General features: G+C 42.1%; 1 protein-coding gene and 1 long non-coding RNA gene across 4 annotated transcripts in view; one reads left to right on the forward strand and one right to left on the reverse strand.

Annotated features, from left to right (window-relative positions):
• Positions 1–2,543: 2,543 nt before the first annotated feature.
• On the reverse strand, positions 2,544–11,824 carry LOC150054138 (uncharacterized). Of its 3 annotated transcripts, none has more exons than XR_016537836.1 (4): positions 11,700–11,824; positions 6,236–6,324; positions 5,586–5,731; positions 2,544–2,957 (listed from the first exon to the last, which is right to left on the reverse strand). It is a non-coding gene; the product is annotated as an uncharacterized LOC150054138 (long non-coding RNA). The 3 variants fall into 3 exon arrangements; XR_016537835.1 differs by lacking the exon at positions 11,700–11,824 and adding an exon at positions 11,160–11,265 and having other exon boundaries at positions 2,544–2,808; XR_016537834.1 differs by lacking the exon at positions 11,700–11,824 and adding an exon at positions 11,160–11,265.
• The window catches only part of Prkg1 (protein kinase cGMP-dependent 1), a 973,708-nt gene continuing 972,480 nt past the window's right edge, over positions 11,484–12,711 (forward strand). The window contains exon 1 of the mRNA XM_090346356.1: positions 11,484–11,752. Within this exon, the coding sequence (XP_090202482.1) occupies positions 11,484–11,752 (269 nt within the window). The remainder of the gene's footprint in view (positions 11,753–12,711) is intronic.

A 12,711-nucleotide genomic window follows, 5' to 3' on the forward strand; every position in this document is an offset into this window, starting at 1 on the left:
GCTTTGAACCTTGATTCTCAGATCTCAGCCTCCTGAGTAGCTAGGATTACAGGCATGAGCTAATCTTAATCCATTCACTTCCCTTGTTCATTTTTTTTTTAAATGCTGAGGTGCTGGTTGTGAGGCCTCATGCCTTTAATCCAGAATTATCTACCATTGGAAGGATCATTATTTAAAGCTAGCCTAGGGAAAACATGAGCAAGTTTACGGCTTCATAAATATGCCTGGTATGGAGGCATACACCTGTGATCTTCTGGGTAGAAAAGTCCTTTTTGGTGGGAGGATCATGGTCTGAGACAAGCACCAGACACAAAGCATGTGACTCTATCCGAAAATTAATGGAAGCAAAAGCACATCTGGGAGTGTGGCTCAAGAGTACCTGGATAGCAAACATGGGCCCTGAGTGTCCTGAGTTTAAATCCCAGCACCAGCAAAAAAGAAGATACACACATTTATGTGTGTTTATTTGGAAATTTTGTATTCATTGTACTCTTCTTAAATTTTGTAAGCAGTTATGACTATTTTTGCTGCTAAAAGATTTTGGAAGTTTTGTGCCTAAAACCCTTTCCCAGCTTTCTGCAATCTCTGTACAATAATTCTTCAAAAGCAGCAAATGCATGACTGCTTTTTCACCTGCTCTTGCTCACGGTATGTTCTATTAGGCGGTGTGTTAACTGCTCATTAATTTTACCTTTATTTAGAGGAAAGATTTAATTTTTATGCATTAAGATTGATTTTTTTGTTCCTAATGAAATAAGGTTATGATAATTCAAATGCATGATATGTTTTCCTATTAAACAAGCACACACAATTGAATCAAGAGCATAAGCTTTGTCAGGACATTCTTTTACTTTAAACAATCTAATTACTTTAATCTATTTTGTATGGTGAGTGTCTTTTCACACTCACCATGAAAAAGAAATTTTTACAGGAGTTAAAAAAGATAGGGCAGGACTAATTTTAAGTGGGCATACATCCAGTAAGGAGACAACAGTACCATAGTACCACATTTCTGGTACCATAGTTAATACTTGGTTTTTAAATACCCTTTGAAAACTTCTGTACATTAACCATGAAAACTGGCTAAACCAATGACTCTTAGAATGAAACTCTTAGGTGAGGTTTCCAGAAGGCATCTGTACTTTCTCTGATGAGTGTGGGACACTCCTCACCAAAACCAGCCTACTACCTACTCTCTCCTCAGCAAAACCTGACCTGAGCTTTCCAGAGAACTTGCTCAAAGAAAAATCTGATCAAAAGCATGAAAGAAGAATTCAGATGACCTTTTCTTAATAAAAGTGATTTGAGGGTTAATAATACAAATTCAACTACTTATTCTTTACTGGTACTGAGGATGAACTCAGGTTCTTGTACTTTTGGGCTCAACAATGGTAGCCTGGCACTTGAGCCACACATCCACTTTCAGATATTTGATGGTTAACTGGAGATAAGACTCAGATGCCTGGATCCTCCACAGTTAGCTAGGATTATAGGTACAAATTACCAATGCCCAGCTCTGCTAACCTGGAAACTTTTTGGCAAATGAATCCTTGGCCTTCCACAAAGTGGGCCTTTGTCTGATTATGTGATGAACATTTTTGGCTTTCTGTGAATTGCTTTTGGGAGATGAAGTTTTAGAAGTTTAATGCCTTCTCCCTCTGTCTCTCTCTGTCTCTGTCTCTGTCTCTCTCTCTGTCTGTCTCTCCCTCTCCCTCTCTCTCTCTCTCTCTCTCATGTATGTGTGTGCATACTTTGATGAACACATATCTTGCACACTTCCCTTTCCTTCCTCTGCAATAAGACAGCCCTTTGGAGACGGTTTCTAGTTTATTACTGCTAGTCACTTACACAGCAGAACTCCCTAATGCTAAGCCGCTCCTCCTGCACTTTTATGACTTCATTGAGGGTAGAGGCTCTGCCTCAATCACTCAGTCTCCTCCATGTCTAGCACAATACCCGTGACTCGTAAGAACACAGCAAGTAACAAATATTTATGGAATAAATGAAATCAAGTATTTCTGCTCTGATGCAACACACATTTATTTTAAGTTTTCCTTTCAAAGGGAAAACACCAGATCTATAATGTCTTTAGTAAAAGAATTGGTGGCATAACTGTGCCTTTCCTGGAACTCTCATTTGACATTCACGCAGAAGATGCATCCATTTGTGTGCCTGTGAGGGGAGCAGAGACTGCCTATTGATAACAACACACCAGCAACCTGTGGCATTTCCATTTCTTCTGCACACCCCTTCAGTTTTGTTGCTCGTGTTCAAGTATACTTGTTCTGAGAGGAAACCTTGAAGGATTCCTTTTGGTGGTTACACCCACAATAGACAAAGTATTTAGAAGCATACAGTGACTGAAATACACATATGTACACTCACTCATGGTGGGGTACACACACACACACACACACACACACACACACACACACACACACACACACACACACACACACACACACACACACACACACACACACACACACACACACACACACACACACACACACACACACACACACACACACACACACACACACACACACACACACACACACACACACACACACACACACACACAGGCATACACCCCAGCTGAACCTTATATTACCCTGAGGAATTCCTGGCACAGATTCTTGCTGATGATTTGAGCCACAGTGTGAGTCATGTCTGCTTTCCCACTTGTAGTAAAGTGATCTTCATTTATTAGATGGAGCCTTGAATGAAGGGTGGTGGAGACTCTGTCTTCCTAGTTCAATATCTGATGTCTTTCTGCCGCCTCTCTGCTCTCTGCAGACTGAGTGGCTGGAAGAGGATGCCCAGGAGAGGGTGAGGAATGCTGAGCAAAGCAATCTCAGTGGATGAAAGGCTTCTCACTATAACTAATACACCTCTTTAACACCAGCCTGGGTGAAGTTCTGAATGCTTCCTCCATTGTCCCACTCTCACCAGTGCTAGGATACAGCCACATACAACACAAATTGGAAAAAGAAATGTAATCAGCCTAAGACTGTGAAGTAAAGATGTAAGTTGTATAATCTCCTGGAACACTTTAAGTTCTATGGAGATGCTTTAAACAGATTAAAAAAAAACCCAAAGATTAACTTCCTTTTATAACTAGTTATTTGGATTCTGACAAACACCATTTCTAAACAAATTTGTCTTCACTGAATCATAAATAATAAAAGGACAATTGAACTCACTTTGCAGTTTTGATTAGTGACCCTCTTCCCAAATTATGACGATTATAAGAAAAAGTATTTATCTCAATTGACTGCTTCTGGTGCGGAGCAATGGTTTGTTAACTTCTGTGCATGGAAGCTTTTGATTTGAAATAACCAGAGACAGTACAGAGGGAATGTCACCACTAACAGAAACTAAGTGGGAAGGATTAAGCCCAGGGGTCATTTTTATCACATTCTTAAGAAAACACACACACGCACACACACACAACCCATCTGGTTTGTGTTTTTAAAACACCAGAGCATTCTGAAATTATTAAGTGCTCTTAATTTATGAATAGATGAAGGAATGACCTGCATTCTTTCAATTTAGTAATGTTCTTGCCTTGTTAGAATCATTGGATCACAAAGTGGGGAAGGGTGGCATGTTGTATTTTACTACCAGTTCTTAAAAAAATCAGAACATCATAGTTCTAAATTATGTGAAGGGCTAGCAGAACAAACGAGTATTAAATATTATTCTATAATTAGTATGTGAATGAGCAGGATGTTGCAGGAGGCACATGGCCATAATGCTACTAGTGGATGACTGTTGACCTCCTATGTGCCCTCTTGAGATTTTGGAATGTTGTATCATGTCCAAGCATTTTTATCTTTAAAAGTTCCAAGCAAATGAGTCTATCTTCCCCTCATTAATAAATACCCCATCCCCAAATTAAAAAAATCAATCAAATAAAAACTGAAATAAAGAATTGACAGGTAGAGCCAGGCACCATGGCTCACACCTGTAATCTTAGCCACTCAGAAGGCTGAGATCTGAGAATCAAGGTTCAAAGTCAGCCCAGGCACAAAAAGACCTGAGACTTTTATCTGCAATTAACCCCTAGAAAATGGGAAGTGGGGCTTGGCTCAAGGGTTGGGTGGTAGTCTTGAGCTGAAGAGCTCAGAGACAATACCCAGACCCAGGGGTAGGGTGGTAATCTTGAACTGAAGAGCTCAGGGACAGCACCCAGGCTGAGTTCAAGCCCCATGACCCACAAAAAAAAAAAAAAGAATGGACAGGTATTGATTGCCTTTTGTCGATTTTTCTCAAGTATCTCATGTTTTTATTTGAACTTGGAAAATAGTATGATGAAGGAGTAGTTGTTTTCCATGTAGAATCATGAAAACACATTCAGCTAATGAAGAAGAATAAAAACTTATTTCAATTCATTCACAGCACCAACTGTCATTAAAAATAATACTGCTTGGAACCACTGGCTCATGCTGTAATCTCAGCAGCTCAGGAGGTTGAGATCTGAGGATCTTGGTTCAAAACCAACCCAGGCAGGAAAGACAATGAGACTCTTAGCTTCAATTAATCACCAAAAAATTGGAAATGAAGGTGTAGCTTATGTGGTAGAGCACTAGCCTTGAGCAAAAAAGCTCAAGGACAGCGCCCAGACCCTGAGTTCAAGCCTCTGGAGCAGCATAAATGAATGAACAAGTGGCTAAATAATGAATAGTACTATAAAAGAACATACTTTACAGATGGAAAGGCCAATGCTAGGCACACAGAATAATTTGCCTAAGATCACATATCTACTCAAGATGAATTACAGTAACATTTTTTGCTTCGTGGTAATTTAACAATTTCTTTTCTAGAACCTATGGCTGGGAAGATTTATAAGTCATTTGCAATAATGTACAATTTTAAACGTGAACACCCTTTGAGGAGAAATGTTTGACATACTCAAAAGGCCATTTGTGCTGTCATCGGTATGCGTTAAGCAGTTTGTAATTCATAGTACCCTTTTTCGTCTTCAAGTATTCCTTTGAAATATATTGAAGTAATTTCACTGAAAATGACCCTTCTGGAAATCAGGCCTCTGAGAATGGTAAAACATTTCTGGCATTTTAAATAGACTGCTTTTGGAGTGGCATTTGAGTAGTTTACTAGTTTTATATCATTGCCTGACAAATTACTACTAATTTAGAGCCTTAAATCAACATTGGTTGATCATCTCACTGTAAGAGAGTGAGGAGTGAGAAGTCTGAGTGGTGTGGTTGGGTTGTTTGCTTATGGTCACATAAGGTTGGAACTAAGGTGTCAGCCATGATGTATTCTCATAATATATTCATATGTATTCATATATTCTCATATACGTTCTCATATTCTCAGGTGTATTCTCATTTGCTCTAGCTCTTCCTCTTAGCTCACGTGATTGTAACAAGAGTCGGGTTCCTTGTGGTTGCAGGAATGCAGTTCCTATTTTCTTTTTAGCTACCACGGTAAATCCCCAGAGTCTACCTGAATTCCTTGCTGTAGGATCTGCTCCACTTTCAAAGAAAGAAACAGAGACTCCCCTTTAATTTGGGATCCATTTCTCAGAAACAGCCCAATTTTCCTAAAGGACTCACCTGACTTATCCAACTGGCGTCAATCTACTTTTCCAGAGCCAAGAAAAAAAAAGGCAAGAGAAGCCCGGCAGGATTGAAGCTGCTCCTTTGAATTTGCAATTCAATATGAATTATCACTGGCAGGCCCACTCCAATAATTGTCTTATCTTAAAGTTAAAAGAGTTGGGATGTTAATTTTACCTGTCATACCTTTTCACAGAAGCACGGCGATGAATGCTCAGTTGAATAACTGGAAGGTAATATATGCTCAGTATCTTGGGGACATTCATGCAGCATGGATATCTCCACTACAGTCACCAAAGTGATCCCTTAACCTGCCCTTTCCCCAAGTAGCATTCTTTCACCAAAAACCAAAGCAAAGGGATGCATTACCATTTCATTTCATTTATATGGTTTATATCTAAATGCTAGGTGATATTTGACTGTGAGCATTTGGGTGAAGGAGAATTGAGTGTCCCCCCCTCCACTCAGTTGTTTGGATACTGTAGGCTCAGGGGGATGGAATTATGAGCCTAAAGTCACATGATCTCTTGCTGTCTCTATTCCACGTCCAAGGTTGCTAATGGACAGCAGCATCTGAGCTCTGCAGTACATTAAGTATTTCTATTCCTTAGTTAAATCTTATATTTCAGAATTTCTAGAACACTTACATTTCTCATACCTGTAGACAGCTACTGCAGAAATCACTGAAGACAATGACCTTCCTGCGACATGGAGCATGATAAAGAAGAACTCTTTCCTATATCAAAAACACAAGCTTGTGAAAAACATGTATATATATTTTTCTACAGAGGCTCTTTTTTATAAGCTTTAAAAATTATCTTTAAGTAGTTGTACGAAGGAGTTATCATTCAACAAATAAGTTTATGAACATAGTACACATTCTGATCAATGTTACCTCCTCTATCCTGCTTCCAACTCCTCAACCCTCCCTCTCCCCTCAATTATCTTAATTTTACAGGATATGCATTAAGATTTATGACTGTATTCTCCTCCCCTTTACTTTCTTTGTTCTCCTTCCTCACTCCCTTTAAACACTCCCTTCACATTTCAAGTACCCATTTCCTGTTAGTTATTTAGTTGGACTGTGAGCCATTTGAATTCTCCTCTGGAAATGCCATATTTCAATGAATACATTTCTGTGTACATTCATACAACCTTGAAATGTTTATTAGTGCATTCATATATTAGTTCTAGCTTCTCCATATGAGAGAAAACATTTGTCTTTTGCTGCTCTGTGTCTGACTTCACTTAACTTGATTTTTCCCAGGTCCATCCATTTTTTTTTTGCAAATTATGTAATAGTCTTTCTAACATATGAGGAAAGTTCCATTGCATGTGTATGTATATGCAAATATACATATATGTATGTGTGTATATAGATCATATTTTTCATCCATCCATTTTTTCATTGAGGGGCACCTGAGCTGTTTGGATAACTTGGGTATGGTGAATAGCTCTTTGTTAAAAATAATAATAGCTACGACCATTCTGTGTGTGGATTCAACAAAAGAAATGTAACCAGTTTTGAAGGTTTTAAAGTGAGGAGGGCATTTCCTTTACTCTTTTCCTATGTTGTGTGGTAGGTAGCAAAAATGTTGGTATATTTCTGGCTCTGGCAAGCCTTTATCTTGCTTAAAGTGTAACACATCTCATATCACCATAATGTGGTTGGTTTAAATGAGAAATATTAAAGTAACACCTTATGCAGAATTAACAAAAATTTTTCATGCTTCCACCAATACTCTCAAAGTATAAAAAGTATACTTCCACATTTATGAGTCCAACTAAACTCTACCCTTGGTTCATTCTTTTGACATTTTAAACCAAGTGAATGAGCAAACAGTTTCAAAATGCATCACAGGAAAAATGGAATCCCATAGCCTCATTGAAGGTTGAAAGGTGAAATGAACTCTAGGTAACTCGTAATTTTACAACTGAGGATACTGAATCCTCAGGAAACTATGTGGACTCAGCTTGAGAGGAGACAGAGCATAGACTTGGATAGTCTTCTTTGGGTTTTACAGCTACTATTCTTTTTAGTCCACTAATACGTCTCTGAGTAGGAATTATGTTTCAGTGTTTCATTAGACTCTGGTTTGGGTTTGGTCTCGATATTTGGAACACATGCCAAGTCCAGGGTTAGTCTAAGGGATGGAGTCCAGACGAAATGCAGCAATCATTCTTGTGAAGTTAGACCAATGAAACATTTCTGGTGGGGAGAGGAATATATCATCACTGGTATATGTACATATTTTAGAAAAAAGAGATAATGAAAACCAGATCAAACTGTATCTCTTTTATTATTATGTTAAAATTTCAGGTAGATGTTGTCCTCTTATTGGGAGTGTACTGACTCTGATCAGACTTTAGGAGTCCTCTAAGGACTGCTTAGATCTTTCAGTGTTTAGTTCCTTAGAAAGTGGTCATGGTGAGGAAAGGAGAGGAGAGGGGGGAAGGGAGCAGAAGGGAGGGGAGGGGAGAGAGAAAGAGAAAGATGAAAGAAGCAAAATGCAATCATAACATTAGAATGCACAGGTTTTTTGATTTAAAAACATGTGAAGTTATATATGAAAAGGGTCATATATCTTGAAGTATTCTTGGGATGAAAAAAAACATTTTATATAGACATGGGCAATCAGAAGCCAGAATCGTGGGAATTCCTCTGGGGTTATATGAGGGGAGGTAAGCACAGTGTGGCAACGGACAGTTCAGTGTGTCACTGGGCATAGACAAGTGCAAATTTCACTGCATTTAGGTAGAAGCAGGGCTACAGGCAGATTGAGACAAATCTGGGCAATATGAATATGGGAAATTACCTAATCTGAGTAAGCATCAGACTATCCCACTGTAAGAGAGAACTGAATGCTTGTTCTTACTTTGGAGACTCATCATGGAGATTAAACTAGTGACACATTTAGCTATGTGCTCAATATACTAAACAACATTCAGCATTACTGCCATTCATCACCCAGTGTCTAAATGATCCAATTCTCCTCTGACATGAAAGTCTTTCAATTTTCTATTTTTTTTTCTGCAGTAAAAATGCTGAAAACACAGTATAGGTATCTGAGAAAATAACTTCAAATGCATTGGATTAAGATTTTTCTTTTAATTTAGCAAATATTTCCAAGGGCACTAGATGGCGACCTTCACTGTTAAGAAAAAAAAGGACAAAGTCTAAAGTTTTGTCGATATTTATGCTCTGTCACTATAGCTGCTGCAGATTTAGAAGTCAGCATCAAGGGGAAAGTCATAGTTGAGCACTGGGCCATCATAATTCTAACACTTGTAGATTTTCAGGTTCCAAGCTAGAAGCAAGACAGTAGGAAAATCATGCCATTGGGAGATCTGGACCTACATTTCTGTCCTTGTGAGGACCTGCACTTCACCTTCAAGAGCTCATCTCTTCCTCTATGAGTGGTGGGATCAGATCATATTCAAACTTCGATACAGCTCTATTTTGCTCTGGCTTTTAATACTTCATTTTTTTTTATTCTACCAGGTGTCTTTTCTCATGCTGCTCCAGTGTTCTAAATTAAATATTTTTAGGCCACCAATAAACCCATTTTAATGTCACCAAATATCAATGGTATTTAAGCCAAGCAGTCTTATTAAAAAGCGAGTTTTATTTTAGAAGGTATGGATGAATTTCATTTTGGCGTGTGTGTGAGAGAGATAGCAAATGAGCAAGAGATGTTGGTATATATTATTTTGCATTCTTTTTAATATGCAGGAGAAGCAAATTAAAAAACTTAAATAAACCTTGTATGAATCATTTAAAGACAGTGCTAGGTTTTTTTTTCTATAGGTAAAGTTGAAGCTATGCATCAGATTCTTAAATGTGAGCAAAATGTTTTCCTGTGGTTTTTTTAATGTCAACTCTCTTGAGTGCTTTAATGGAATAGATTAAGTTGTACATACACAGAGGAAACAGAATAGACACTATTGTGATCTAGAAAAGTCTCCTTCCAATCCGAGTTGACATGCCATACATTGGCTATGCATGCCATCAAGAAATTCAGCTATCTGAATTTATAACACATTTTTATCTAAAACAAACAAATGAGTAGAATTTATAAGAGAAGAACCCCCAAGTAGAAATATATTTTAGACTTTATAAACCAAAGCATATGGCTGCTTTTCTTTTAATTTGCATGCTTCCAAGAAGAGCCATTTTTTTTACCCCAAGGATCCACTGATTATACATCAATCACTTAAAACAGAAAGTTATTATTTCAGAAAAAATCCTTTTCTCTCTTAAAAAATACCAACATAATAATTTATTGAGCTACCTGAAGAAATGTTCCTCTTATACCACAAACAGTGATTGACGTTAGGGGAAAACATACTAAGTGTAGGAATTATAAAAACAAAGAAAAGCAAAACAATTCCTTTAGCTCAAAGTGGTGATGGATATGATCTGGGGGAAAGTGAGCTGACTTCTGAGGTAGTTTCTTCCCCAAACTGGAACGGGGAGGGTGACCCAGCAGTTTTAGCAGTAGCCAGTAACTGCTTCCAAACCAGGAAAGAGGATCAATGCACAGGATTGAACCAGGTAGGATGCAAATAATGTCTAGAGTCAAAAGTTTTTACAATGAGCACAAGGCCTCCCCCTCTGTTCCCACAAAACACTTGGGTCCTTACCACATGTTCTCCTGCCATTCTGATTACTTAGGGGTCCCAACGTCAAGACTTCACAGTCAGAAACACACACACACACACACACACACACACACACACACACATGCACGTATGCACACACTCACACACACATACACGCACACACACACACACACACACGCGCGCATACACACTCACACTGGCATTTTCCAAACACACCCAGACATTCAGAGCAGAAAATTAGTAAAAAAGCAAAAGAAAAACAAAAAAGGAAACACAGATGAACTTATGAAGGTTATTGTGTAAAGACCATTTAATATGAATGAACTCCCTTAGACACACATACACACACGCACACGCACATACTCGCACTGGCATTTCCAAACACACCCAGACATTCAGAGCAGAAACTTAGTAAAAAGCAAAAGCAAAAAAAAAAAAAAAAAAAAAAACCCAAAAAACAAAAAACAAAACCAACAACAGCAAAAAAAGAAAACAAAGATGAGTTTATGCAGGTTATTGTGTAAAGACCATCTAATATTTATGAACACACACACACATACACACACACACACACACACACACACAAGCGCACACTTTAGGATCCAGTTACAAGCACTGCGTCATCCCCTAGGTCACATGGTAATTGTTGCTATTTCAAGGATCAAGTGGCATCGAGCGAGCTCCCCCCTCCTCCCAACAGACACCCCCCCACCCCCTGACCCCCCCACCCCACTCCCTTCATCTGGCACAGGACGGCGTGGAAGAGTGATCCTCGTGGGATGGAGTGAGCCCAGACTCTAGCCCTCTGCTAGAGACGGCGCTGTCGGCGGGGTGGCGCGCGCGTGTTCTCACGGAGAGGCCGGGCGGGCGGCGGGGGAGGGCGGCGGGGACGGGGGTCTCCGGGGACGCCGGGCCGCTCTAATTGGTTTCTCAATGAAAGATAATCACCTATTCCCGGGAGAGGCTCGGGATTAGCACTCTGCCTCTGCTCTCCATCGCTTTTAGCCGTCTCGGTCCTCCTCCCCTCGGTGCCTTTTAGTCCATTCAGCCGGAGTGGATCGAAGCTCCGCGGCTCCGCGCACTCCGGGGCGCTCGTCGACCCAGCGTCCGCACCCCGCTTCTCTCCCTCCGTCGCTGCGCGCTCGCCGCCGGGTCGCTCGTCCCAGCCCAGGCGCGCGCCGCCCAAAAGCCACCGCCCGACGGAGAAAAAAAGAAAAAAAGTTTCGTGGAGGGGTGGAAAATAAAATCCAAATCAAAACTACAAAGAAAGACATGAGCGGCGAGCTGGAGGAAGACTTCGCCAAGATCCTCCTGCTCAAGGAAGAGAGGATCAAGGAGCTGGAGAGGCGGCTGTGCGAGAAAGAGGAGGAGATCCAGGAGCTGAAGAGGAAGCTGCACAAATGCCAGTCGGTGCTGCCCGTGCCCTCCACCCACATCGGCCCCCGGACCACCCGGGCTCAGGGCATCTCCGCGGAACCGCAGACCTACCGCTCCTTCCACGACCTCCGACAGGCGTTCCGGAAGTTCACCAAATCCGAAAGGTAGGCGCGGGGCGCGCCTCGCCCCGTGGAGAGCCCGGGCCACGGTGGCTGGCCCTGGGCCCAGGTTCACCATGGTGGGACTGGGCGGGGGAGGGGGGCACGGAGAGTTTTGGATCCAGGGTCTCCGGGCTGGTGAGTGGCGGGTGCCCCACGCGGGCCGTCGCACCCTGAGGAGGAGGAGGAGTGGGGGTGGCCCCGTGGCCCCCCGGGGAGGGGGAAGTGTTTATTTTTATTTCTGTCCATCACGTGCTGGGCTGGTCTCCGGCGGGGCTGGGAAAGGCGAGCTCCTCGGGGAGACGCGCCCCTGGGTCGGGGTGGGGGAGGAAGGACCTTGGAAAGTTTTCTCCGTGTCTTCGAACTTGGCCCATTCAGCACCTGGGCTGCAAGTTGCGCCAGCTTCCCTTTGTGCGCCTGGACCCGAGAGGCGCGGGCAGGGGTGGGTGTCCATCCCCGCGCTCCCCTCCCCCGCACAGCGTCCCGAAGGCCACCCTGGGGCCGGGGCTACCAGGCGGACTGGCCGGACACTCCTCCAGAGGGAGCAGAAGTCGGGACAGGGTCGAGTTCAACTTAGGGACTAATCTTGTCCAGAGCTGTACTGGAAGGACTGTGAACCCGGGCGGGGCGGGCGGGCCACGGGCTTCCCTCCTCCCCCCTCCGCCCCAAAGAAGAGGAGGGGGGCGGCGGAAGAGGGAGGCTTGTTCACAGGGTCACTTTCAAGGCGGCTGTAATGTCACCAAGAAATTGCCCAGAAACCCCACCTCTGGGTGATCTTTCACTCTGGCTCTGCTCTTCCAGAAGGCCATTCTGGTTTGCCTTGGGCTTGGAGAAGCCTAGGTGACCTTGCACCTGAAGCAGATTTGGGGTGTACTGCGGGGACCCCAGACCCAAGCTGGATCCTAAGATCTCCCTGTCTGTCTGTCTGTCTGTCCGTCCCCTTTCCTAGTAAAGTTAGGGTAAGG

This window comes from Megascapheus bottae, chromosome 15, assembly GCF_031878675.1.
Source record: "Megascapheus bottae isolate mThoBot1 chromosome 15, mThoBot2.hap1, whole genome shotgun sequence".
In the NCBI taxonomy this organism is placed as follows: Eukaryota; Metazoa; Chordata; class Mammalia; order Rodentia; family Geomyidae; genus Megascapheus; species Megascapheus bottae.